Below are 25,303 nucleotides of genomic sequence, written 5' to 3' on the forward strand. Positions count from 1 at the left end.
AAAGAAAATATAGATGAGGGGGAAATCCCCAGCTTCTTCTCAGGTTCACTTGTGCAACCGACAAAACACAGTAGCAATATTTCTACTTCTATATTTAAGCATCGGCAGAGACGAGCATGGTCCAATTAAACAAGACTCTATTCGCCGCGAAGACTCCGTACTATATTTACCTTATACATTACTCAAATTACAATTAGTCTATCAACCGTCAAAAATCTATAGATAACAGGACGGCTTGTTCCGACTTACAAAACGATGGAAGCATTGATATCATGCCCTTCTTCAAAGTTCATCGCGCCGACTTCAAATCTCGTGATGGCGATACGAGCCCTAAGGTCTAACCTAGCAAGCTGCTAAAGTAGGTAGGTGGGTATTTACCTAGTTAACGATACAGACGACCAATCACTTCGAATCGTATCTAGTGTCTTATAATTCAAGATGAATAAGTTCTGTATAGGTAACTACCTACCTAAGGTATCCAGGTAGGCGGTACTCTACTGCATTAATCCGTGGAGGCCGGGAATAGACGGCCGTCTCCCATCGCACATATTCCTTTCCTGTCCGTGTTATTAATCATATCAATAGGAGATGGTATCCTTTATACTACGAACTAGTTTATACTACGAACTAGTTTATACTACGAACTAGAATGATATTCCAAGTGCTGCGTAAAGTAAATCTTTTCGAGCTCGCCCGTGACAGATACCGGAGTCACGAAGTATAAGCGTCGACCAGACAAGGGCGTTTATTTAATTCAGGATAATAAGTGAGGCTCGATTCGGGTCTCCGTCGATTTTAGGCTTGACCTTTTCCTCTATCTCTGTCTTCCTAGTCGGGACTATTATGTAACAAGGCCATGGACTGGCTCTGACTGTATGAGTTCATCATCGAGAAGAATCAAGCGAAAGGGTCACTTTAATATGTACCTACAGGAACCGCCGATGCCCGTGTGTCAGTACCGTTGCAACCCCGCAAGCTGATTTTGTCGATCGTCAAATTTCTCCACATTTGCTTCGTGATGGGTTTCCATCCTGGCTATCCTGGTAGCCCCGGCCTGTTTAAAACTTGGATCTGCTACAGGTACTGCACTGACCCTGGGGCTTCTAGTAGTTCTAGACTTCATTTCCGACATGCCTAGGGACTCCAACTGTCAGATGTGTTCATTTCTACCCTTTTCGGAACCCGTCTCCGGCCATCGTCCTTCTTGACTAGGCTACGGACCTGCATCTTTCCCCACAACGTCACGATGGTGGCCGAAAACTGAGATCGAACTATGCTACCTAGGTTGTTGCTCCTTTCTACCCCGTTCCTTTCTATCCACCACCTCCTCTTGTCGGCTCGTCGGGAGTCTAACTAGCCTCTCAATCTACTCTGTTGCTATATCTCATACCGCTCTAATCTTGAATTATTGGGTACGCAGAAGATAGAATAACGCCTCAGCCATTCTGGCTCGAGTAGCATCTAATCGGAGGGGTAATGAGTCCATGTGGGGAGTACTATGACAAGCTACGAGACACGATATGAAATATGAAGGAATCGTAGTATAGCTTGTTACTGGCTAGCGATATGTTGCTGTACACCAAAGTCGCGCCCCCGAAGGTGCCAAAGAGGCGTTCTCGAGCAGGTCAGTTAGCTTCCACGGCCTCTTTTTCCTACTCGATTCTTCCTCTGCCTCGGTCTCAGTCTCAAAGCTAACCGTAAATTTGGTCTAACAGGTTGCACCTTTTGGTACGTGATATCCGGATCTTCGTTTGTCGCACCTCCGTCAACGAAATTGCTAATCTTTCGATATCAATGCAGCAAAGAGAAAGTACGACTCCTATCCTATAACCAACTTGTGTCCTGTAAACCTGAGTTGAAGATCTGTTCTGATTTGCTTTGCGGGAGAATAGAAGAAGAAATGCGATGAGAAACGACCGCGATGTGCACGATGCGTCGAAAAGGATCTTCAATGCACCTATGAGGCAGTGAGACCGCGCCAACGGAGAAAGAAGGATCCTTCGCAGTCTGGATTTATACAATATTACGGGAGGGCGCGCGAACCTATCCTAGATGATGATCAGTGGCAAGAGGCTGTAGCCGATGGTGTTTCCGAGTCCGATTGTCTCAGTCCTATAGATACCAAGTTTAACGACATGTCTCCAATGAGCTTTGGTGAAAGTGCGCTGTCTCCAGTCGATGTCAGCCCTACGGTTTACGAATACGACGGTGCAGATGATGGGGATCAAGTACAAGAGGTGGTGCGGAGAAATTCAAGCATTAATGTGGTCTCCCAGGCGCGATCTCTGCAGCCAGATCTCGCCATGATTGCTCCTTGCCCCGTCGGCTCCCCGACGCTCGAATTTGTTCTGCCAGTATTCTCAGAGTTTTCGGATCGTCCTAATCGGCGCGCCCTGGTCGACCACTTCTGCAATGTTCTGTCGCACTTGATAGTTTTCCGGGAGGAGTCCGGTAATCCGTTCCAACAGTTGGTCTTGCCGCTCTCGTCTAGAAGCGCCCCTATCATGAATGCCGTATACGCATTAGCAAGCGCCCACCTGGAGTACCGCGGAATTTCAACACCAGAAAAGTCTCTATACTTTCACAATCGAGCTATTCAAGGCTTGGCTAGGTTAATTGAGCAGGAAGTGAAGGTTGACAAGACTGAACTTCTTGCAGCCATCATGCTATTAGTATACTACGAAGTAGTAAGTATCTGCATGGTTAATGTGAGACCTGCATGACACGAGCTTACCAATTTGCAGCTCGTCCAGCGTGGGCGGACAAGTATAGTAGACGGACATCTCAAGGGAGCCCTAACTATCATGTCCTCTTCTCAAGGAGAGTCCACACCCGCCGGCCTCTTCTTGGAACGTGTAGGTTACGGTTATCAGGCCCTAGACGGCTATACTTTACTAACAAGACAAAGGCTTTCCGGTTCTACGATGTTATTACGGCGCTTTCGCTAGGATCGGCCCCTCTTTCGACGGCTCCAGCTGCTGGCTGTCTCGTACCATTCCCTCCCTTGGACGCTCGAGCGGTGTCTCCTCTCAGCAACGTTGATAGCTTACTTGGGATGGCTACTACCCTGTGGCCTATTATGCATCGCCTATCTAACCTGCTCTCTCTCAAGAGCGATATCGAGAAGGCATGCCAAGAAAATCAAACCTCCAAAAGCGCTGTCCTCAGAATGGAGTTTGAAACTACTTCTCAGGCTATCGAGACCGCTCTCGCGCAATGGGAGCCATTTCTCCCTCCAAATATCATTGTTGAGAATGGAGTGCTGAGAGGCTCTAGCGGCCGAGAAGAGATTCCGGAGCAACAACGCCTCCAATCCACCCTGCACAACTCCCTAGCCTACCGTCATAGCGCATTTGTATATCTATATCGTACTATATATGGGTACTCGCCACGTCGTGAGGTGGTACAAAAGCATGCCCACGTGGCACTCATACATTGCGTTGGAACAGTCACTCATAGAGGACCTATGGGGGCGTTGTTGTGGCCTTTGTTTGTAGCCGCGTGCGAGGCGGTAAGCGCAGAAGACAGAGCACTCGCCCGGGAGGCGTTTGTCGGGATTGATCAGCGCCAAGGTATGACCAACATAGGCCAGGCTTGGAATATCGTCCAAGAAGTCTGGAAAAGGATGGATGATATAGGCGACGATTCTTCTGGAGTTCATGATTCCGATTTATGGAGGAAGATTAGCGCTGAGATGGGAGTCAGCATCATTTTTGGCTGACATCGGAACCTAGCAGACATTCGAGATAGGGTTGTAATGGCGCCGCGGGGTATGGGCGCTATCGATCGATTACTATCAAGTTGACCACGCCCCCTTGCCAGTGGCGACTTGCTATTTCATTCTATCAAGCTGATAGATGAACAGAGGCTCACGCCTAGAAATAGGTAGTACCCTCACCTACCTATACATGACCTCGCTGTAGCATGTGATACTGTCTCTAAGGAATATAGGGACAAATCACCAAGTACTTTAAAGTGGTTGGATGCAGACGATCACACGGATTCGTGTAACCAGCATCCTGCACCGACCGAGCGGGAGAGGGAGGAGACGGGGATGGTACTCTAACGGCTTGACATCCTTGGAACTGATACGGGTATAGCACCGGCCTTGGGAAAGACAAGGCGCCTAGGAGCTGATGTAGGGATTCGGTTTTGTCGGCAACAATTTTAGGCTATTCTCTATACGGGCCATCTCCCTGGAGACAATGCCCCGGGCCTCCAGACCTTGTGCCGTCGTTTTGCGTGGGACAATGTGCTGGCTGGAAAACCCTTCTTCAACCCAAGGGAAGGACGAGATGTTGTTCCATCTAATGTCAACATCTATTTGAATACTATAAGTGCTGCAACATCTGCAATATATCTGTATTTCTCGCATATTACTGGCCCTTGCGTGGTCCAATACGTGGGCGGTCTCGCGATAGCACTGCCGTATCAAGCGGTTGGCCAACCCCTCTACTGATACTAATCTGATACTAATCTCAACGATGGCCGATTCGCATGTGGGAATCCCCGAATTGCGCACAAAAATGCCATGGACAGCTTGGGTTACCAAGGGTAGCATCCTTCAGGCTTCTACCGATCTGCCGTGCGATGAATTGGGTGGGTTGCTTATGCGTCAAGTCAATCGGGGGAGGTCAACGATCCAACCAGCCAGTACGGATGATGGTAGATTTAAGGTCACTATAACTAGACGCGAAAGGAGATGCTGCAGTATTCCCCAGATAAATACGGAATCATATCCGGCTACCTCCAATGTTACCCAACCAAGCCACCTAGGCTAGATAGGTGAAGGCTATCGGACCAAGCGACGAACGGCGTGTACGTACGTTACGTTTTAATAATAATACCGTGTAGTATTAGGTGTCACAAGCCAGGATCAAAAAGTAATTCAATTCAAGTCTTATCTTCGTATAAGAGAGTTTTGAGCTTTGCTTGTCGTTAGTAATAGGATGAGAAAACCAATTGATTTACCAAATTCGTATAGTAATACCATACGTCAAGCTTCTCTACGGGGTAAGATAGGATAGAAAATACAGGGGGGCGTAATTGAGGATAAGATGAGATGGGAGTATCTTATTAGTATCCGATGAGCGGCGTCTGGGATATAAGAGGGGGCGGCTTTTTCTTTTCTTTTTATCTCTTTTATTCTTGGGGGGGGGGTAACATCGTCAGATAGATCACCAAAATCTCCTTAGTCTAAAGAAGTACATTTATATCGGGTTAGATATGTAATAGCTCATACTCGTAGTATACTTTAGTATAGGTAATTAATATTCTTCGTATGTAACTAATACCACGAAGCGAAGCCGTTCCGTCCCGTCGAATACCCCCCTTTTTATTGTCTCCTTAGGTTAGGTACACATGTTCACACAGACCACGTTGTATCTGTCAGACCCCGCGGTCCCGTAAATCTCAAAGTCGATCAGCTTGGCTGCCATCCTGTCATCTTATTAATTAATATTCTTGACGACTTCTCCCTAGCCCAGCCTAGCCAGCCAGCCAGCCAGCCCACATAAACCTTCGATATTTTCCGCATTCCCACTGTATTGGATCCAGCTTTAGTCTCGGCGTTCTTATTATTAGCGATTCCCCAAAATTCGATAGTCCCGACTTACAAAAATAACGCGGCTCCAACTTTGACTTCTGGATTCTGGATTCTCGCCGTATCGTTATTATTAACCTACTATAGCTTATGTACATGCATCAAGTTGTAGCTATCAGCAGCTCTCTTCCCGCATATACAACCTCGATTATTCCCGGCGGTCCCGGTTACGTACGCATTGTCTCGCGACTGACTTGGATTTTATTAGTTTTTGTTTTTGTTTCTATTTTCTTCGGGAGACGATGGCTTCTGCAGGAAGCTTGTTGGAGTGAAGGTATTGGTAGAAGCAATGATTGTTGAGCTAACCCCTTTAAAGGAGTTGCATTCAGCCCTTCGTCATTGCCCTCGCCTTCATCATCCCCACATTCGCGGTGTGATAGCCAACTAATGCGAGCGCACCTTCATCCGTTTACTACCTACGGATTATACTATACTCTATTGCATTTAGCTGAGGTACAACTGCACCTGACTAATAAAACTCAAACCACGCACGCGGGCAACAACTACCTTAAGAAAGAAAAGAAGAAAAATTAACTAGCTCAACCCTGTTGGCTCGCTATTTCCTTCGCTAGCGAGTTCCGTGATCTATATTTCGTACGACCTTAAACCCGCAGCGGAGGGATCCTTCCACCATCTTACCTTCTTACGTTACTAGCCCCCCGTTCCTCCCCCAGGCTTTCCAGGTCCCAGACCCCAAAAGCTCCAAGCCCCAAAACTACCACTTCCTAGTTTCTAAGAACATCACGTTTTTTTCCTTATACTAGCGAACTTGGTCTCCCTTTTTCTATCTTACTTCGTGCGGCGCCACTGCCATACAATAGCGGAATGGTCCATTGACAGAAAAAGGCAAACCCCACCATTTGGGTATATGTGTGCGCGTGAAAGTGAAAGATACGAAAGCATCCACAAAATTTAAGAGCACGTTCTCGTCCATGGAGACCTAGAACCTTTACGTCGAGCATTGGGTTGCCCGCCATCGTAGAGTTTCGTCTTCCTTTCTAGCTCGAGGCTCTTAACACACAACTTGTGCTCATAAGGTTTACGGTTACTATTCTTATTCTTGTCTTTTTTATCCTTATTATAATTATTTATCACTTATCGTTATTACCGTCATAACCGTTCCGGCTCCCCGACCACCACCGTCCGTCATGGTGACCCTCCTCAACAGCAACGGACCCGATCCGTTGCCGGCGCCCAAGCAGATTCGCTTCGTCAATAACCAGGGCCAACCACCAACCAAGAGGAGAAGGATAAACGCTGCGTAAGTATCGTTGAATTCCTTTGTCCGATCTGGGAGGACTCGAGGGGAGGGACTGAACCGTAGATTACGCCCGGGGTAATTGACGACTCTTTTCTTTTGGTTCCTTTTCTTATGTTCTTCGTCATGATCCTCACAGGAATCCCGCAGGCCCGCTGCCAATTCAGTCCCGACTTCAGGAGTTGCGACATCGCGAACGTCTCAGCTGACACCCGTTTCTTGATGGCAGATGCCTCACTTGCCGCAGGCGAAAAACGAGGTGCGCCGGCGAACATCCTACCTGTTCGACATGCACCAAGAATGGACACGACTGCCTAGGGTATTCGGATGGCATCGAGAAGAGCGGCAAGAAGGATAGTGGTCCCGATGAAGACGAATACGCCGACGAAGACTTGGAACTCGATCGCAAGCAGTGGAAAAATAACCGAAGCGGAATTAAGCAGTTCGATATACCCGATGATTCTCCCAAATCTTCTCGCCGCGCTTCTGAACCTGCGCAGGATTCCGTAAACCCTGATGTACAAATGAAATCGGAAAACATAGACTGGGAAGAGCCAAGTTCGCAACCAACACCGCGCCCCGAACCCATGGGTCGACCGCCGAATCCGCGGAATCCCTCCTTCTCGACCGAAGGTGGCTTTAGCGAGGCTGGCCATTCGCCAGTCCAATTCCACAATGAGGGCCACCGAGTGCCTTACTTTCGCTACTTTGGCCCTACCGCTATAGTACCGGGCTTTAAGCAGATGGTAGTCAAAGTACGGGATCGAAGGCGAAGCTCCATATCGGCTACTTCGCCTAGCGGCGCGAGTTCGACGTTCTCCGGTATCATGAATTCCATACAGCCAGACGTTGAACTCGCCCACTTAGACGATATGCCTGTCTACGATCCCAACGACACAAACGACGTACCTCCGCTGATCCTCCACCTCGTCGAGACGTTCTTCCTTCACTTGGGGAGTAATTACCCTTTTCTGCGGCGCGATAAGTTTCCCAGATTAGTTCAAGAGAAGCGAGTAGAACCGATATTAGTAGACACCGTATGTGCTCTTGCAGCACGGTTTTCCGACCACCCGCTGTTCCGGAAATGGAACGAAGGGAAGTTGGTCAAATCGGAGTACGGCTACATATATGCTCAGCGAGCCAAGGCGGCTACCGTCGATACCTTCCCGTGCCCGACAGTCGCTGCTGTCCAAGCGTGCCTATTGATGGCGTATGACGGTTTCGGTGCCGACCAGGATAGCGCCCTATGGATGTATTTGGGAATAGCAATTCGTATGGCGATCGACTTAGGTCTATGTAAGGAGGATGGCGTGCGATATCAGGGTGAGAAAGATGCTTGGTACGCGCGGGGTTATAGCAGGAAGTCGAGCGACGATTATTCCCAGCAGAACCAGCAGAGCGCAGACGGTACCGTCCTCAGTCCAGAAGAACAAAAGGAAGTTGAACAGGAACGTATCGACACATTTTGGGCCGTCTTCTTCCTCGACCGTGCCATCTCCTCCGGCACCGGTCGACCAGTTTCCCTTCGAGACAACGACTTCGATTTGCAGCTTCCAAGGTCCTCCGTTGATCCCATCTCCGGCTGGCCCGACCCGAATGCGTCGCTGCTGCAGATTATTAATCTTTACGGTCGTGTCTCAGACGTGCTCAATAATATTTCGCATGCTCAAGATCTCACGCAAGACAAGATGAACAAGCTTGCCCAAATGGAAATCGAGCTCACAAGACTTCATCAGAGGACGGACCCGCGCCTCCGGTTTGATGCTAACAATTTCCAAGCTCACGTAAAGAATGGTCAAGGCACGACTTTCATTCTCCTGCACTTCTGGTTCCACGCGTTGATCATCGTCCTGCATCAGCCAACGTTGTTAACGAAGGAGGGTACTATCAACCGGGCGCACCAGTTAAAGACGCATAGTCGAGAATTATCCATGTCCAGTGCGAAGACGATCGCCGACATCCTTGCCTTCGCCGAACTAGTCGATCCGAAGTGCTTCATCGGTAACCCCTTTACTTCTCAACCTATCTATATTGCAGCATGCGCGTTTCTTAGGGAGTCGAGAGCCAGTTCGTCGCAGCCCGGTTCGAGGGATACAACTCCGCCCCCCGAATCCAGAGGTCAGACAAATAAGAGCGGCTCAGCTGTGATCGACCCGGGTCCAGCTTCCAGGCATCTACTCCTAGCCTCCGCTGCGAACCAGAACTACCAAGCGTGCTACAAAGCCTTGAAGCAGATGCACACGTACTGGGGAGGTGTCCGATATATCCTCACTGCCCTGGACCAGAAGTTGGACGGCCAATGGGATTGCGAGACATATACAATCGAAGAATACGAGAGTGCCAGGCGATACCGCCAGTCCTGCGTCCTCAGCAGGTTTGCAAAACAAATAGACTATCCCGCGTCGCCAATTCCCGATAACGGACCTCCGCTCGCATGGTCATTGACGGGTACGACGAACTCTCCTAACTCGAGCTTGACGCTTCTATTCCAGAACCCGGTCAATCATAGTGGCATCATGCCCTCGCAGGTCATCTCGACGACCGCCCCCACATCCGCCGCGCCAACCTCTGCACCTACGCCGCCTGGAAACATGATTTACGACCCTATACGTCAGAGCCTCCCCGAGACTACCACGTCTATTTACCACGCCGCTTATCCCCAGCCGAACACGTCAGCATTGCGGCACTCGATTAGCCATCCTCGCCGGGTTTCGGGCGGCGCATCGGCTCAAAACAAGTCCTCGTATCTGAGATACGAGAGCCTATCTGGTCAAGACGACCCTAGCAAGGTCTCCATGAGCATTCCGCCGACGTTGTATACGCCATCGTCGCAGCAGTCAACGAGCTACGATCAATCGGGAACTAGCAGCTACCCTACCAACGACTCGCCAGCCAGTAGCACGCCGAGCCAGAACAACATCGGAGGGCAGTCGTCGAACGCATCGGAGGGCGGGCCGTCCAACTTCGCGCAGAGCGGTAGCGGGCTCGCGTCCAGCGGATACTCGTACCTAGGGCCTGGCGGGGCATCGAACCTACACCTGCTAACCTACGACAATGAGACGGATATCGGGCAGCATCTCACGAGTTTCGAGAGCACCGAGATGTTAAGCTGGTTCGGTGACTACTTCCCGGGCGATAGCACATGGCTATTTCCGGGAGACTCGACGATGCCATGACGTTTCTAATTGTAACTACATGCAGCAAGCTGGCGCTGCAGGTGCTATACGCCAGGAAGACAGGGGGTAGGTCGTGGAGTTCGGAGATAGGATGGATGCGGAGGGCTCACATTTATATACCTGATGCATGTCTAACCCCATTTATCCTCTCCCTATCTATTACCTATCTACCCGTCCACATATTTCCTCGCACTTTTTCGTGTTTCGTGTTCTGTTATTATGCGTTATCTTTATATAAGCCTTGTGGAATATATCGTAACGGGAGATGTGGGATCGGGCCCGTCGTTTATTTCGGGAGGCAAAAGCGAACTTTTAGATACCACTGCCCTTTTCCTATTTTATTCACTACCTAGACCATTTTCATTCCCGTCATGGGTATTTATTTCTCAGGTATTTTCATCCTCTGGTGAATCCGAGCTCGCGGGTTGAGGGTACATATACTGTAGAAGGAGAGGAGGCTTCAGGGCGAGGAGAGATCATGAAATTGTGTTCGGTCGAATGGGGCGGATTCGCTCGTCGGATAGTGTTAGGTGTACACATAGCCATGACTGGGAGTACGAGATGATCAGATGGTCATGTTCTGGGGAAAGGCAAAGAGTATATGAGAACGAGGTGGAGTTATGACATAAGAACATGAGAGGCTGTCTCGAACGCAAAAATAGGTAATCTTGTAAGCTCTTATGAATAGCTCCACGAGGTAATTTGTACATGATGACGATCTATGCGATGAGATATATAACTGTATATAAAACTATGAAATATTCCTCGTATATACGAACTACCGACTTTTAATTCCATATTATATGATTTCACACCGCAGATACGCATATTACCTTGGGCTATCTCGGACATGTGAACGTTGGCAGAACTGAGAGTGCGGCAGTTCGAAGCAAGGGGTAGAAGATGCTCCTCAGCCGCATAGGGAATGATCCACTGCTTTGCATCGACTACCCCTGACTAGATGACATCAACGAACGGCGACCGCTGGCTTTGACGTAATTGTGCAGCCGTAGAGGGAGGCGGACTTTGGTTATTAAACGGCCATAGATCACAGGCGATCCTACACTTTTCTCTTTTTCGATCTAATACCATTGTATCCCATTTGCAAAGTTAGCAGTATCACAAGAACATTAATGAAATAATCCGCATATCGCATTGAAGGGATAAGCATAAGGCGTGTTTATATAAGTCCCTACAAATACAAAGAGAGAAGAAAATGGCACCATCCAAGACCCCTGGCCAGAACAACGCTGCGAGCGAGACCTTCAAGAAGAAGCAAGCTCAGGGTATGTTCTAATTTACTTGATAGATGGCCCATCAAGTTCTCCGTTGCGTCCGATGCCAAAATAGCGTTGCTGAGCTGCCTTTGCATTCCCACTTCGCTTTCCCTCTAGGAATTTACGGGAAACTAATAGGTATAAACCAACAGCTCAAGGGTTAGGTGCGCCTAACGCACACGCGCATAAAGAGGGACACGTCCCTGGTGAAGCCCCCGTAGCCTCAGACTCGGGTGTCACCGACGTCGGCATCGAGGGTGGTAGCACCAACGTGCCTGGCGAGAAGGGTATTAGTGGACCGCGTGTACGAGACGAGCTGGACCATCAAGGGAATTCGATGGTTTAGCCAAGTTCTGCTCGGTATGTTGTATGGCCATGCTGAGATTTGATGTACACAAGGCGAAGTATATGAGGGTTTGAAAGGAGGAAAGGCTCAGGTACCGAGATGATTTAATGAAGAATACAATTGGTACTGCGGATATAGATAAGGAGTATCTAGTTCTCAAGAGAGGTAAACTTAGACCCTACAATATGATGGCTCGGTTAACACCGTTTATTCACATGGGCCTCGCAGTTTGAAGTACTCCTTAAGCTCACGTAGAGTTTGAACATTGAATTCCCCTTCGTAGAACTATAAATATCCACTAATCATCTCCCTTATCAAAAGAAGTCGTCCTTCGCGTGCCCGACTATACATATTCACATATGCCCGCATATTATATCTTAGGCCAGACGGGCTCTTTGCATTGTCCCTGTCTCTCCACCCAAGCGCGAATCCGTTCGATCTTCCAGCCACTAATCCACCTCTCTTCCTCGTTATCCACCTTCGGGGCTGGCTTACCAAGTCGGAAGGATTTGTTGTATGCGCAGGCTCCCGCACGGTACGAGAACTGGAAGCAGTTATGGTTACTGTCGCATAGCTTACGGCAGTGTTCGAATGACTTGTGCGCATCTAGCTCGACGGCCGCGGCACGGATCTGCTGGTGTGGCTTCTTAGCACTATCCCGCTGCCACTTCGGATAGCGTCCGCTGTGCTCCGGGTCCAGGTATAACACATCCTCGCTCAAGTTATCCCAGTCGTCGCGCTTGGTCATGAGCTTTGGCGCGACGAACTCGTGGTATATGTCCTTGAACCGTATGATAGGACGAGGCACGCCTCGGGACTGGTAGAATCGCTGCTCGAAATCCTAGAACGAGGAGATCTCTTCAGAGTCCATATGGTGCATAGTTACGAGAGGGTGGCACCATTCGCGGGGCCCGTAAGGGATAGTATACGGCTTCTCACCGTTTATCGTCGGCCACTATGACTGTGTTAGGTAACCTTTTGTGGTTTGTCAAAGTAGGTATTTGATAGTTTAGAGATTCTTACAGCTTGCTCGACTCCAATGCCGAGTGTTTCGTTCAAGGCGAGACTCAACACGTAATCCCCGCAGCAAGACATTCTAGCCTTCGTATCGTATTGATTAGCTATGCCGGGGTGATTTCTGGCAAGATCCCTCATCGTTGCTCGTGATAGGATGTATCCACTACCGCCGTGCGCGAAGGTAAAGTCGTTCAAAAGCGCTATGCTGCCAACATAGTGCTTCTTGGAAGGATCCCCAAGCTTTCGTAGCCAGTGGGCGAGATTATTCCAGAGCACATACGTATCGGCGTCGATGAACAGGTACCAATCATAATTGGGGCGTAAGTGATAAGTCTTTTCAGCAATATGAACATTCTTGTATTTATCTAGCCTCCATCCCTCGAACTTTAGGTTTCGTTCGCTGTTTAAGTTACAACTCTGCTGGTCGACAGCACAAGCTTTCTGCCTGTGGTAGAGGTCGAAGTCATAGTTCCTCTCTTTGGCTTGATCGAGTACAGAATTCAAACTGTCACGAACGTGATACCCAGCGATATTCTGTTCCATGTCGGAGAATATCAGGAAGTCTGGAAGACATCTTAATATGGTGATGAGTTGCGTAGGGATCTTAGAATATGACTCTGTGGCACCGGTCTTGACAACGACGAGGATATCAGACGTGTTGGGGAAATATTTGCATGATGGCTCGTAAGGTCTCACGCGAGGCGACGTCGTCAAGCCGGTAGAATTAGTAGTGCCAACAGAACTGGACAGGTTGGTACGGTTTGGGTTGTAGTCGAGTGGAAAAGATGACATTCCGAGCGAGGAACTGTGAAGCGACCACTTGGTGAGGCGCGTCGAGGTGATTAAGATAGCGATTAGGCACACGATGGCCAGAACGAACTTTCGATAATATCGTAAGATTGTCATATTTGCCGATTTGGGTTTATGTAAATGTAAATTCTTATTATTGAAAAGTCAATGGTTGCATAAGTGAAAGAATGGATGTGCTTCAACTCAAGGGGTAGGTCTACGAAGTAGCGAGGAAATAAGAAGACATCTAGGCAGCGACTAGAGCTTTCCGTGCTTTTTTTATAGCTATGAGAAAGAGCATAGCCATGAGATGAGCAAGATGCTCTTGCTCATGACATGAAGTAAGTTGTTAATGTACTTCCATCTCTTCAATCATTATATAAGAGGTACGTACTATTCATTTAGTTACCCCAGCTAAAATACAGTGCATGCACAGTAGCTAAAACCCACGTCTGGGGTAAGGGCGGGGCGGGGGGTTACAGTTGGGGTAATACACGCTACTGCAATCAATGTTGCAGTACGAAGTACCTCGGCTCCTTAGCGCTTAAGAAATACAAATACGTCAAACTCGGCTCCTAAAGCTTCGAGCGAGAATGGCGAAGCGGGCAAAGCATCTCAACGCTGAAAGAGGATGCTAATATTGCGTCTATGTTCAATTCCCTCGTTGCGAGCTAGATAATTACGTTGCCAGTCCCTAAGCACCTAACCATGTCCGACACTGCGAAACAAAGGATCCAGGCCCTGGGAAACCAAATCTCCGCCTCCTCCTCCTCCTCCTCCGATGCTCTCCCAGCAATCAAGAAGCCCGCCGGCAAATCTGCAGGCCCCCGTGCTCAAGGAAAAGTAGTCATAATTACGGGGGCAAACTCCGTGCTAGGAATTGGCCGTGCGAGCGCTCACCAGTTCGCCGAGAACGGTGCTAAAGCCGTTTATATCTGCGACTTCGACGACAAGTACCTAGCGGCGCACAAACGCGAGATCGAGGCTTTATACCCTGGCGTCGACGTCCACGCGCGCAAGTTTGACGCCGCAGATGAGGCGGCTGTTAAGGAAGTCGTGGATCATGCGTTAAAGACGTACGGCAGGCTGGACGTATTCTTCGCGAACGCGGGTGTTGTTGGTCGCTATGCGCTGTTCTCGGATGTCAGCAAGGACGAATTTATGCGCGTCTTCGATACCAACGTGGCTAGGTTTGTTCACTCTCTACTATAATTATAAATGAGCTGGCTATATAGCCATATTAGTATACGTGATAGACGTGCTCACATCCGTAAACTCGCAGCGTGTTCCTCGCCGCCAAGTACGCCGCACCCGCCATGCAGAAGACCTCGCCCTCGAAGCCGGCGCCATCGGGAAGCATCATCGGCACGGCATCAGTGGCTGGACTGCGGTCTAATGCGGGCACGACGCCATACGCAGCGTCCAAGGCGGCTGTGATCTCGCTAGCCCAGACCATCGCCTATCAATTAGCCGGCACAGGCATCCGCGTCAACGCTATCTGTCCCGGGCTGATCGAGACGGGGATGACGAGCCAGACGTTCGAAGCTGCGCGAGCTCGTGGCACCGAGAAAAAGATCGGTCAGTTGAACCCTCTAAAGCGAGGCGGTACCGCCGACGAGATCGCCCGCGTCGCTCTCTTCCTCGGTAGTGATGAGTCTAGCTACGTAAACGGCCAAGCGTGGGCTGTCGATGGTGGGCTCAGCGCTGGACATCCATTTGTACCCGGAAAATTGGCTTGATAAATAAGTAGGTATCTTGTGTAGACAGTTACGTGTTCAGGGGGCGAAAACATGTACGCATATATGTTCGGACATATTTTCTATAGGAATTTCGAGGCTGAAAGGGTATCTACCTAGGTTATAACAAGAACAAGAGAAAGTCGACCAAAATAAAAATGCGTAAAACATATCTCAACCCTAACCGCATGGTTACAGAGGAATGTTGTGCCATGCTATGTCACCCCGTCCGCACCAGTTCAAGCTTACCACCCCAGTGCTCCTCCGTGCCCTTCGTTCGGATACGGTACTCTTTTATAGCCCCTGCTACGTCTCTAAACCCGATAGAACTATTTGCTGCTTCTCGGATGGCGCTGCTCTTAGGTATTATCATGGCCTCCCACGCCGCGTAAAAGATATAAGTCATCGGCGGCACCCCGGCAGCAACATGGTTCGGCGTCGCGGGCCCGATGTCCGTACGGAGATTTGGGTCTTGCACGTTCCACATGTACTTGTTGACGGCGGCGTGCGGGCTGATATGTCCTGGTCCGATCCAAACGGGGACCGAGTAGAAGTTCCCGCTCCATGAATCGGCCGCGTCTACATGACAAGTCATGTATTCAGAGCTGACGTCCGAGTAAGGGGGCGACCTCAATCGCCCTGAAGTCCACCGCGGGTAATCATCTGGACTGGCGGGTACTTTGCTTGGCCGTACTTGTGTTTTCTTCGGTACACTTCTTGATGTAATCCCAAACGACACATCGTCGTCGAAGAAGCTCGACGTACTCTCTTGACTAAAGCCTTCTTCAGCGGGATCGAGAAGCTTATCAAAGTCTACGTCGCTACTTGTTGATATGACGTTACTGCTGTCTGAGAAGTTGGGTTCCAGCTCAAGTCGTATATGTCGGAGTCCCTTTAGAACCGATGAGCCACGGCCGTGGAATAAAGCCTCGGCGTGCCCGATAGCCTTCTGTTGCACGCATGCGAGATCCAGAAACCGAATCAGTTGTTCAATTACTGGGCCTGTGGAACGCGCTGGGATATTGGTGAGCGTTAGAGAGGTAATGCGAGGGTTCGTGTCAGGAGCTAAGGCCAGAGGATAGGCGCGACGGATACTTTCAAATAACTGGCCTTCTGCAAGATGTGCGGCATGTTTGGATGGAAGCCCTTCTATAGAAATTGATGGGACTTGGGTTACGAGAGAATGATGAACTCGCAGAGACCGGATTGCTGAGGAAATAACCGGTCGGAATAGGGGCGCGGAGCCTGGGAAGCCTAGGAGTCTTAGGCTCTTGAGGTTTTGGCCTGTTGGAAAATTGGTTGGTGTGCAAAGACACGAGTCACATTCGAAATGTTCGAGTCGCCCTCGAGATGTTCTTATAAGTCGTTCAATGCCAGAGACCGTAAACTTGTTCCCGTTTAAATATAGATGGGTGAGGCCAGAGCCCCTGGAATCCAAGCTGCCCGCTGTAGCCGATAAAGATTCACTAAGCAGCAATCGCTTCGCCGTATTCACATCATCGTGTCTTAGAGGTGCGAGGCCGTCGGGGCGAATAGCTTGCCATTCCTGTAGCCCTGTCTGGTCCGCTCTTTGAGAATAACAGGGAGAATCTGAAAGATATCTCTCTAAGTCTCGTTCGTGTTTACTTCTCTCGGACTCTTCGATGAATTCGAAAGGTCCATATTTTCGACCGCCGATGTCCTCCGGTAGGATTAATCTCCCCTCGGTATCAAAGTGTGCGTCCGTATGGAATGTAGAAGGAGAGATACAATGCTCTACAAGGTCATCGATTATTCCATCTCCGAGCTTGTTATTGCTTAGATCGAGACTCCATAACTGGCGACCAAATGTTCGAAATAGCAAGCTGGCGGTTGGATTGTCCATTTCTCTACCTGCAACTCTCAATACACGGAGTTCTGGAAGCGTATCGGGGTTTAGAGATGACAAGACTGCCGTCTTAACAGAACCTGGGGTAAAGGACATGTCCAAGTAGACCAAGCTCCCGAATAGGTCGGAACTGAAGAATTTAGGCGTAAGCTCATAAGGGCAGCGAGCCAGGTCGAGTAGCTGTAAAGACTGTGACGATGTGCGAGCAACGGTAGCTAAAGACTCGGGATTAAGCTCGGGGTGCCCATCCACGAAGAGGCATATAAGACCTGGAAACAGCTGGGGCAGATACTTGAAACTTTCCGAGATGGCTCGTTCGCTGGCTTCTGAGGAATAGAGCCCGGATGCACGTAGTGCGAAGCTCCGAAAGTCCAACGAGCGAACGTAATACCGAGTTTCGAGCCTAGCAGCTTTGATGTGTCTATTGACGAAACGACGATACCACGCCAAGTCTGAGAATACAGTATCAATATACAAGATGCATAGGTAGTTATATATGATGAGGCAAGCAGAGAAAAGAAGATAGAAAACTCCAGACTCACCGTCATTCGGATGTAGCCCAAGGCATCTTATAGTCACCAGAGGATCTTGCCAGAGACGGGGCGCAAACTGGCGATAAAATCGACGGTCTACCAAGCAGCATCGAGGCCAATCTTTCACCGGAATATATGATGCGACTAAATCCAACAAGTCCGGAGCGGTGGTTGCGCGTCCGTATGACGGAAGAGTCTCCATGATGATAAATCAAGCATGGACAAATGAGACATGGCAACAAAAGGGCTTTGGGTTTGGATTTATAGAGATGAACTCAAATAGAGAACAGACATATTATAATGTGGCGAATAGTTTGCCATTCAACAGATTGATCATTCATCCCCAGCTTGCACCGCCACAACACCACCAACTTGGCAGGCATTATGCTGCAACGGGTACACTCATCATCGGAGATATAGTACCACGCCGAATATATTAGTATTTTATCGGCTCCAAGTGAAGAGGTTGTTGATATCGTAGCTGCATAAAGAGCAACAAATACACGAATTTCTTCTAGTCTACGCTATCGACAAGTAAAAGTACTTAATATAGAAACTGCCTGCGTAACGGATTGAAGTGGATTAAGCATTCATCATACTTACGGCTAGCCTATATGATGAACTTACACCCCTTCGTGTGAGCTAGGCACGGCACTACCCATCTCCCCAGTATCCCCCTGGTATCAAGAGTCAGTTATCATTGCACACTTCAACTCTTTCCCGCGTCCTCCTTTAATGCCACTATTCTGTTGAGAATAATACGATCGTCGGTCGAGTCAGAGTCCATCGCGAAGTATGCGATGCGCATCGCTTGGAAACGGACGCTCTCGGGTCCTCCCTTACCAAGCTCGCTTTCGCCTGCTGCTTCTGGCCACGGCGCCCTCCTCCTAACTTCATCGAACCCAGACTCGACTAACGCGTTCGGGTAGATTACCTCGCTATCCGGGTTGATATCGTTTAGGAATCCTCCTGGTGCCTCATTGGGGTTGTCGGACTTGAACAGCGAGTTGTAGATTCTGACTTCCGCTTTTCGAGTACCAGCCGCCTCGGTCGGAACCCATTGGATATACGCCTTTGGCTTCTTCGTCTCCTTGTCAAATACTGCCCGAATTTCGGTAACTTTTCCTGTTGCGTCGTCTTTGGTGAACGACACTGCCTTTATCGGATGCGGTACTTGAAGAAGTCCGACAGTCTGGATCTCGAGTCAGCATCGGTACACTTCTGCGGAGACTTGGAATAGCTTCTCACCTTTCCGGGAGCAAGGCGGAAGAATGATGGATCTGCGTCCTCTCTGAAATCTGAGCGGTCGATGTAAATAGTCTTGCTAAATGTGACATCGTGGGAGCCCATCTTAGGGTCTTTTGGACTAAATGGAAACGCAAGACTCTTCCCGTCGAGGTCGTCGGCATCTTCGATGACTACAGGGATGGGATCTAGAATAAGCATCAACCGCGGCACCGTTCGTTCCAGGTACTTCCTGATAGCTTGGTCGAAGCGCTTGATTTCAATGACGGAGTTTGCAGTTGTCACGCCAAGCTCGTTGACGAATTCTAGAATAGCGCCAGGTGGAACACCTCTTCGCTTGATGCCGATTAACGTATAAAGGCGAGGATCATTCCACCCTCGTACAATCTTCTCTGCTACGAGCTTCAGGATTTTGCGCTTCGAGAGGATCGTGCCAGAAATTGACAGTCTACCGTATTCTCTGTGGATATGTTAGCAAGTTTCCCGAGACAGAAAACGCTTAAACGAAAAGGTCTCTTGAATAAAACTCACCTTTGCATCGGCTCGTATACTCCAAGGGTCTTATTTAGCCATTCGTAGCTGACTCGGCTTTGAACTTCATTCGTAATTGTTAGTGGTAGGTAAATTAAAATGTTAAGAAGCACCAAGTAGATAGCTAAGACCTCAACATTCGTCGCGCGCGAGGTTACGTACCAAATTCCGTAGTGCATAGGGAATGGGTCTAGGTAGTATATAAGCAATTGAAATCGGCTAATGACATTTACGTATGGATACTCACGATTCCCTCAAATGAATCGCACAGACAGTGTGTAAAGTCGTAAGTTGGGTAGATCTTCCAGGTATCTCCGGTGCGATAATGCGGTTTCTTCAGGCCGAGAGTCAGTAATCGTGGCTAATGCCTAGAAAGATGAAACTTACATCAAGGACTCGGTAAGCTGCTAAGTCCCACATCTGCGGGTTGCCATCCGTGATGCTGTAGTATGTCAGCTACCATACGTGTCGGCACTATGCTCTTGATGATTATCTCACTCTAGAAAGACGTCAGCACGATCCGAGACTAATATTCCTCGTAACTAGCAGACGAACCTTGCTTCATCCTGAGGAAGGCCTCCTGAGGCTTGTACTGTCCATCTCTCATGCCCCTAAACTTCTTCAGATTCTCCTCGACGGGTTGCTCGGCATGCTTGCAACGGTAACGCGGACCAGCAGTTCCCTTTTCGCCTCCGCGCTGGAGTTTAATCTCGGTGTCGCTACACTGGCACACGTAGGCTTTTTCGAGTCCTATCAGCTTCTCGGCGAGGTCGTAAAGTTTCTGGAAGTTGTCGGACGAGTAGGTAATCTTGTAGGGCTTGAAGCCGAGCCATTCTACCATCTCGAGAATAGCATCGAAGTAGACCTGCTCCTCGGCCTCCGGATTGGTGTCATCGTAACTATCGATCGATCGAGGTAAGCCACGGAGCGATATTCCTCAATTTCGACATCTTTGCTCTCTTACCGAAGATAGCACTCGCCCCCGTGGTATCTAGCAAAACCAAAGTTCACCGCGATGGCCTTTGCGTGTCCTATATGGAGAAACCCGTTCGGCTCGGGAGGGAAACGGGTGAAAACGGGTTTCATAGGTCTGATCTTGAAGACCTCGTCAAGAAAGCCGGTCTTGAACATATTATTGGGATCGATTGCTGGTTCTTCTACGGTCGCTTTGGGCTTCGGTGCCGGTTTAGATTTCTCCTCGCTCTTCACCTCGCTCCTTGCGGCTTCCTTAGCCTTTGCCTTTTCACGCTTCTTTAATCGTTTCTTCAATTCTGCCTTGGAGACCATCTCCCCCGTCTCCTCGTCGAGCTGCAGCTTAGCAGTGCTTTCTGCTAGGTCCGCCATGATTTCGACTACTTGATCCTCGCGGGAATGATTTCGATAATGCGACTGCGAAATTGTGTTGGGTTTAGTTTAGGTAGACTTTAAATTCTTGATCGATCAGCTTGAAGAGTCATTCTGCCCCTCGTCTAAAAGGTACCTCCTTATGAGTCGACGGGTGAAGCAAATAATCCCGATAAGATAAGCCCCTCTTAAGTGGGTACTGATAGGTACTTAATCGATCTAGTACTAAATCAAGAGTGGCTTGCTCTGATTGGCGGATAGCATGAAAGATGGACTTTTTCGGCAGGTACTTCCATAAGTTTATTTTCTATCCATCGCTCGGATTTGTCTGTTTAGCCTAACACATTGCCAACTTCTACTATATCGTTGAGTTAGAAACCCTCGTTCTTAAAGATCAAGGTAATCGACGGCCTTGTTGCGCCAAGCATTACCGGTAGCATTAATAAACGGGAAAGAAACAATATTCAAGAGACAATGCTACTAGAGATACGAGGCGGTTGAATTGATAGTAGGTAACACTCGCTAGTATAATGAGACTAATTGGTATTGTGTCTATTATCTTATTTGGCATGTTGACGGAGGGCTATCAACCAGACCTGCTAGCCTAGTGATCGGATTTATGTACCTATACGCTCATCTGGGAGTCAGCTAGAACATCACCTTTTGGATAATCAATCATTATCACCATCACACTTATTGCCATAAGCACTAGGCTTAGTGATATAGCGTATCCTCTAGTAACTAGTTGCCGTGGTATCACAAGTTACTAGCGAGGTCTACAATGACAAACCTGACAACCTCCCACATATAACGTAGCGCTACTAGTATAATATGCCTAACCTATCGTAACACGAGGTAGACCTATAGAACTGTCGGCTTATAAAGACTCGAGTTCGAATTTTCCCCGTAGCCAAGAAAACAATGATCTTAATCACTCTGGAATAATAGGTGGCTAGGAGGGCCTCCTTTCCCCCTATTATAGGTACCTAACTGTACCCTTGTCATAATATATTAGCCATAAAAATGATTTTATTTTTACGGTATACCAAAAACAACAACGACACGAATACTATAATTACACTGTTACTGTAGTCTATAACATTGGGGGCAACTATAACTAAGCCTTACTAGGAATTTAATTATTTTATTCAATTTAATTCCGAAGCCTAGTTACTCCTTTTATTATACTAGTCAACATTTTTGGTGTGAGCCATATCTAATAGATAGGTGTAAGTCCCAACCTCCTGAAGTACCCATCAAAGTGTCTTGACAAACTGATACTAAACTGTTTCTAGACGCCTCCATCCAATGGGTAAATATCTTAAGTATATCGGACTTGGTCAAGGTTTAGATAACGATAGGCTTTCATGGAGAACTCACTAAGTTTATGTAGGTACCGTTAGTTTTGTCTCACTAGAAGACATTCCGACTGAGGTGGAACCGTCAGTATGGTTGCATACTTGGCGTCTCACTTTATCCGAGACTTTCAGTCAGTCGATCAAGGTTTTCTCCGCGGAATATATTCGAACAAGAACTAGAAGACAATCACATCCATGCGTGAAGTAGGTATGGATAACCACAAATAGATTGTTACAATTTCCTACTGCTAAGATTAAGACTTTGCCCAAAATTACAGGTTCATTAAACTACTTTCATTTACATCGTTAGGTACCTAGTATAAACTTGATCAAAATAGGGACTTATATACCCCTTAAAGCTATTTTGCTCCCTCGATAATTAGGCTAGGTTAGGAGTGGTATTATGCACTTGAGCCAAGCCGCAATGCCAGATTAACGTAGGAAATCTCTTAACCGTTGAGTACATCTTGTCGATTTCGGGATCATTAGGGATAAATAGTCCGGCTTGTCTTTCATTCTAGTTAATTATATCTGTTGCAGTTTGTAACGTTAAATTATCTACCTACCTGCCCACTTGTAGGCACCCAAGTGATGAGTCCAAGTTCTGTCTAGTTACGACCCATCTACGTATTGGCTATAAAGTGCTAGAGAGATTTCCGCCGGAGATAGTGTTCCCCCGTCAGCGTAATATTGCCCGTTAGATAGATAGAATAAAACAGATATCGGGACTAATTTGTGTGACACATATTCATGAGACCCTCTAACGTAGTGCCAGAATCCGAGACCTCTTGGGGGAAGCGTTTTAGTACGACGCGCCACAATAATATACAGGATGTCGATTATGTCATTGTTTTGGATGACGAGCATGTCCTCAACATTAGAGTTAGTTGTTTTTGATTCATATCCCGAGTCTCGGCCCGTCGGGGTGTGACATCTGATGGTAATGGAATGGTAGCGTATAGCCTACATCTTCTCGAGAAAGGCATGTGGTGACTTCATAATTCTGGATGGGTACGATTCCTACGCGTCCTATGTTTTGTATTGCTATGGTACGCGACGTAGCCTTGTATTAGGTGGGTTTTAACGCTGCCACTCTCGTGGCTACGACAGAACTAAGTAGACGCAAGTCATGATTAATGTTATTGGTAATAATATTGATATCAGAGATCCGAGTGCCCACCCTTTACTACAATCCACCTAACGGTTGGTTGGTTTCAGGAGAGGATATATGTGGTATAGCCCAGCTTCCTAGAGCTTTAGCTCTGATTTGAACAACACGGCAGTAATGTCGTAAGCCCACACCTCTAATAAGTTTATAGTACTTGTCGTTGCACCCCGGCGGCAGAATAATCAAGGCCAATGCTTGCACCCCCTTTTCTGCTAGGAATATCATTTCTAAGACTCACACGTACAACACCTATGATGTGGAGACGTTAAGCTGCATCTCTATGTACCTTCAAGCGCTATGATGTGAAAACTGTTAAATTTATCACTTGTTGGGATGATAATACTGTGCTAATAGGATAACGAAGTTTCATCCATATCCATATCTCATCCTACCACTCCACCCGGACCCAGTTAACAACTGAGGCAGTCTTTAGGTATCGTAGCAAATCCCGGCGATGTACCAACACCGGTATCGAGCATAATGTGCGCAACGACATTTATCTCCTTAGCGCTATAACCCGTGGGGTACCTTGTGTCTAAGGTATATCCTCGACGTATAGGCACGTTTCAGAGAAAGCAATATGGGTCCGGGATATTCGGCAGTGGATGGTGGTACATACTTACTCCCGTCTTTATCCTCGTTACCCATCTATGTACGTTGGTAATGGTACTTGGGCTGGGCTGGTTTGTGTAGCATAGTCGTCGGGTCCCCATTTTGGCTGTAATAGTCATACCGCATGAATTACATATGTCAACTATAAAAATAAGTTGGATAACTGGACACTAGGTGTTACGTAGCTATCTGAATTGTACTACAGTAGTCTGCTACCATACAGTCCGTTAGTGATAGCCAAATAAGAGAGGAACTAAGGTCAAGATTACCTAGGAATACGAGAAACGGAATGCTTCTAATCCGAATAGTAGTACTGACAAATGGGCCAAGTGATAGATATGAATAGAAAGTGACCGCAATTTCAAATAATCTGATGGTAACGTACCTTCGGTTCCGAACTAATCTCCGTATGGAAAAGTTTGCTAAAGGAGAGGGGTCCATGTTGTTGGGCAGCGGAGCATCGACGTTGTACACTAGTCATCGTACTTCCATCTTGGTACATTCATAGCCAAGGTAGTACGTACGCGGAGTTTAGATCTTTGATTAACATGTTGCTCGGAGGCCAGACATTTTACGAAGAAACGTACAGTTGCTGTATTCTCCAGATATGAAGGACCAAGCAAAAAGAACAATCCTACAAGTTTAACAAAGTCCGCAATTATCTAGAAGCTGCGTCTACACACAATCCATGGCGGTGATAAAATTAATCTTTATTTGTATCTGTTGGGGTCTTTGAACAAAAGCGGTTGGTAGCCCCTTCGTGTTCTTTCAATGTACCTCCTATGGTATCTAGGAATCTGATAATCTTAGAATATCAGAGCCCTACGGAGTTGCTAATGCTGGGGCCGAACCAGAGGTCCGGGTCAAGCTCCAACTCACTCACTGCCTCGTTCCAACTTATCCGAGAATCACCTCTCGAGGACAAAGCACAGCTAAGTACAGGTATATGGTTGGCTGCGTCGTAGACGCCCAAACATTTAGGTAACTTCATTATTACCTATCCATCTAGCTGGGTAAGCTACTGCAGAGCAACGTGGTCCCGATTAGTACCTCAATATCAGTTCTATCTAAGGGGGGCTCATGTACGCCCCAAAAACCAAAATGGCCGGCTATGTACGCACAGTACTTGGACCCCTTTTTTTTGTCCTGTGGTCCTCCTAGCGCATCGTTATGCTGCGAGGCTGTAATCTCAAAAGGGTACATAGGTCCCTGCTTTCGACTCGGAGTGATCCTCACAAGATCGGCCTGTGGCTGACATGTTCCGCTCACTCTCCTCGCGGAGAAGCTCATTTCCGGTGTTTTACTTGGGGAGGCGCCAGTGAGACGCCAGTGCCAGCCATATTTCCATCCATACGGAACTGTTGAAGACCAGGCGTTTTTTCTTCAGACTTTGATTGATTCAATATAACCTGAGTCGTTTATGTCAGTATGCCCGACTGACGTG

At 48.0% G+C, this 25,303-nt stretch overlaps 7 protein-coding genes across 7 annotated transcripts; 4 read left to right on the top strand and 3 right to left on the bottom strand.

Moving 5' to 3' along the window:
- Window positions 1-1,633: 1,633 nt before the first annotated feature.
- Window positions 1,634-3,924, top strand: F4817DRAFT_1469 (fungal-specific transcription factor domain-containing protein). Its single transcript, XM_049297925.1, has 3 exons — window positions 1,634-2,687; window positions 2,745-2,855; window positions 2,909-3,924. The coding sequence occupies exons 1-3, from the start codon at window positions 2,136-2,138 to the stop codon at window positions 3,719-3,721; spliced, it is 1,476 nt and encodes a 491-aa protein (XP_049163767.1). The 5' UTR covers window positions 1,634-2,135; the 3' UTR covers window positions 3,722-3,924.
- A 2,301-nt stretch (window positions 3,925-6,225) lies between these two features.
- On the top strand, window positions 6,226-10,274 carry F4817DRAFT_1607 (fungal-specific transcription factor domain-containing protein). Its single transcript, XM_049298084.1, has 2 exons — window positions 6,226-6,863; window positions 7,090-10,274. Exons 1-2 carry the CDS (start codon window positions 6,751-6,753, stop codon window positions 10,034-10,036), a joined length of 3,060 nt encoding a protein of 1,019 aa, XP_049163768.1. The 5' UTR covers window positions 6,226-6,750; the 3' UTR covers window positions 10,037-10,274.
- Window positions 10,275-10,999: 725 nt separating this feature from the next.
- Window positions 11,000-11,869, top strand: F4817DRAFT_321914 (uncharacterized protein). The gene is made up of 2 exons (XM_049301330.1): window positions 11,000-11,322; window positions 11,466-11,869. Exons 1-2 carry the CDS (start codon window positions 11,253-11,255, stop codon window positions 11,657-11,659), a joined length of 264 nt encoding a protein of 87 aa, XP_049163769.1. The 5' UTR covers window positions 11,000-11,252; the 3' UTR covers window positions 11,660-11,869.
- Window positions 11,870-12,029: 160 nt separating this feature from the next.
- On the bottom strand, window positions 12,030-13,582 carry F4817DRAFT_310914 (glycosyltransferase family 31 protein; the record flags this gene model as incomplete). Its single annotated transcript, XM_049299925.1, has 3 exons — window positions 12,030-12,500; window positions 12,546-12,614; window positions 12,683-13,582. The coding sequence occupies 3 exons, from the start codon at window positions 13,580-13,582 to the stop codon at window positions 12,030-12,032; spliced, it is 1,440 nt and encodes a 479-aa protein (XP_049163770.1).
- Window positions 13,583-14,173: 591 nt separating this feature from the next.
- On the top strand, window positions 14,174-15,204 carry F4817DRAFT_355488 (NAD(P)-binding protein; the record flags this gene model as incomplete). Its single annotated transcript, XM_049305663.1, has 2 exons — window positions 14,174-14,655; window positions 14,748-15,204. The coding sequence occupies 2 exons, from the start codon at window positions 14,174-14,176 to the stop codon at window positions 15,202-15,204; spliced, it is 939 nt and encodes a 312-aa protein (XP_049163771.1).
- F4817DRAFT_1660 (uncharacterized protein) lies at window positions 15,172-17,894 on the bottom strand. Its single transcript, XM_049298157.1, has 2 exons — window positions 17,611-17,894; window positions 15,172-17,520 (listed from the first exon to the last, which is right to left on the bottom strand). Exons 1-2 carry the CDS (start codon window positions 17,801-17,803, stop codon window positions 15,422-15,424), a joined length of 2,292 nt encoding a protein of 763 aa, XP_049163772.1. The 5' UTR covers window positions 17,804-17,894; the 3' UTR covers window positions 15,172-15,421.
- Window positions 17,895-17,942: 48 nt separating this feature from the next.
- Window positions 17,943-20,836, bottom strand: F4817DRAFT_321920 (glutaminyl-tRNA synthetase). The gene is made up of 7 exons (XM_049301331.1): window positions 20,342-20,836; window positions 19,929-20,276; window positions 19,765-19,819; window positions 19,625-19,711; window positions 19,536-19,567; window positions 18,850-19,306; window positions 17,943-18,793 (listed from the first exon to the last, which is right to left on the bottom strand). Exons 1-7 carry the CDS (start codon window positions 20,719-20,721, stop codon window positions 18,311-18,313), a joined length of 1,842 nt encoding a protein of 613 aa, XP_049163773.1. The 5' UTR covers window positions 20,722-20,836; the 3' UTR covers window positions 17,943-18,310.
- Window positions 20,837-25,303: the final 4,467 nt, after the last annotated feature.

The sequence above is a fragment of the Daldinia loculata genome, assembly GCF_022478755.1.
Source record: "Daldinia loculata strain CBS 113971 unplaced genomic scaffold F4817scaffold_1, whole genome shotgun sequence".
Lineage (NCBI taxonomy): Eukaryota > Fungi > Ascomycota > Sordariomycetes > Xylariales > Hypoxylaceae > Daldinia > Daldinia loculata.

Bases quoted from the DNA above. Each gene is read 5' to 3' on its own strand.
- F4817DRAFT_1660 (XM_049298157.1), bottom strand. From the start codon at position 17,803: ATGGAGACTCTTCCGTCATACGGACGCGCAACCACCGCTCCGGACTTG. The intron at 17,521-17,610 runs GTGAGTCTGGAG...CTGTATTCTCAG, and splicing joins TGGGCTACATCCGAATGACG to ACTTGGCGTGGTATCGTCGT.
- F4817DRAFT_321920 (XM_049301331.1), bottom strand. From the start codon at position 20,721: ATGGCGGACCTAGCAGAAAGCACTGCTAAGCTGCAGCTCGACGAGGAG. The intron at 19,820-19,928 runs GTCTGCTAGTTA...GACATACTACAG, and splicing joins CTCAGGATGAAGCAAGGTTC to CATCACGGATGGCAACCCGC. The intron at 18,794-18,849 runs GTGAGAAGCTAT...CTCGAGATCCAG, and splicing joins TCCGCCTTGCTCCCGGAAAG to ACTGTCGGACTTCTTCAAGT.
- F4817DRAFT_1607 (XM_049298084.1), top strand. From the start codon at position 6,751: ATGGTGACCCTCCTCAACAGCAACGGACCCGATCCGTTGCCGGCGCCC. The intron at 6,864-7,089 runs GTAAGTATCGTT...TCTTGATGGCAG, and splicing joins AGGAGAAGGATAAACGCTGC to ATGCCTCACTTGCCGCAGGC.
- F4817DRAFT_321914 (XM_049301330.1), top strand. From the start codon at position 11,253: ATGGCACCATCCAAGACCCCTGGCCAGAACAACGCTGCGAGCGAGACC. The intron at 11,323-11,465 runs GTATGTTCTAAT...ATAAACCAACAG, and splicing joins CAAGAAGAAGCAAGCTCAGG to CTCAAGGGTTAGGTGCGCCT.
- F4817DRAFT_1469 (XM_049297925.1), top strand. From the start codon at position 2,136: ATGTCTCCAATGAGCTTTGGTGAAAGTGCGCTGTCTCCAGTCGATGTC. The intron at 2,688-2,744 runs GTAAGTATCTGC...ACCAATTTGCAG, and splicing joins TATTAGTATACTACGAAGTA to CTCGTCCAGCGTGGGCGGAC. The intron at 2,856-2,908 runs GTAGGTTACGGT...AACAAGACAAAG, and splicing joins CCGGCCTCTTCTTGGAACGT to GCTTTCCGGTTCTACGATGT.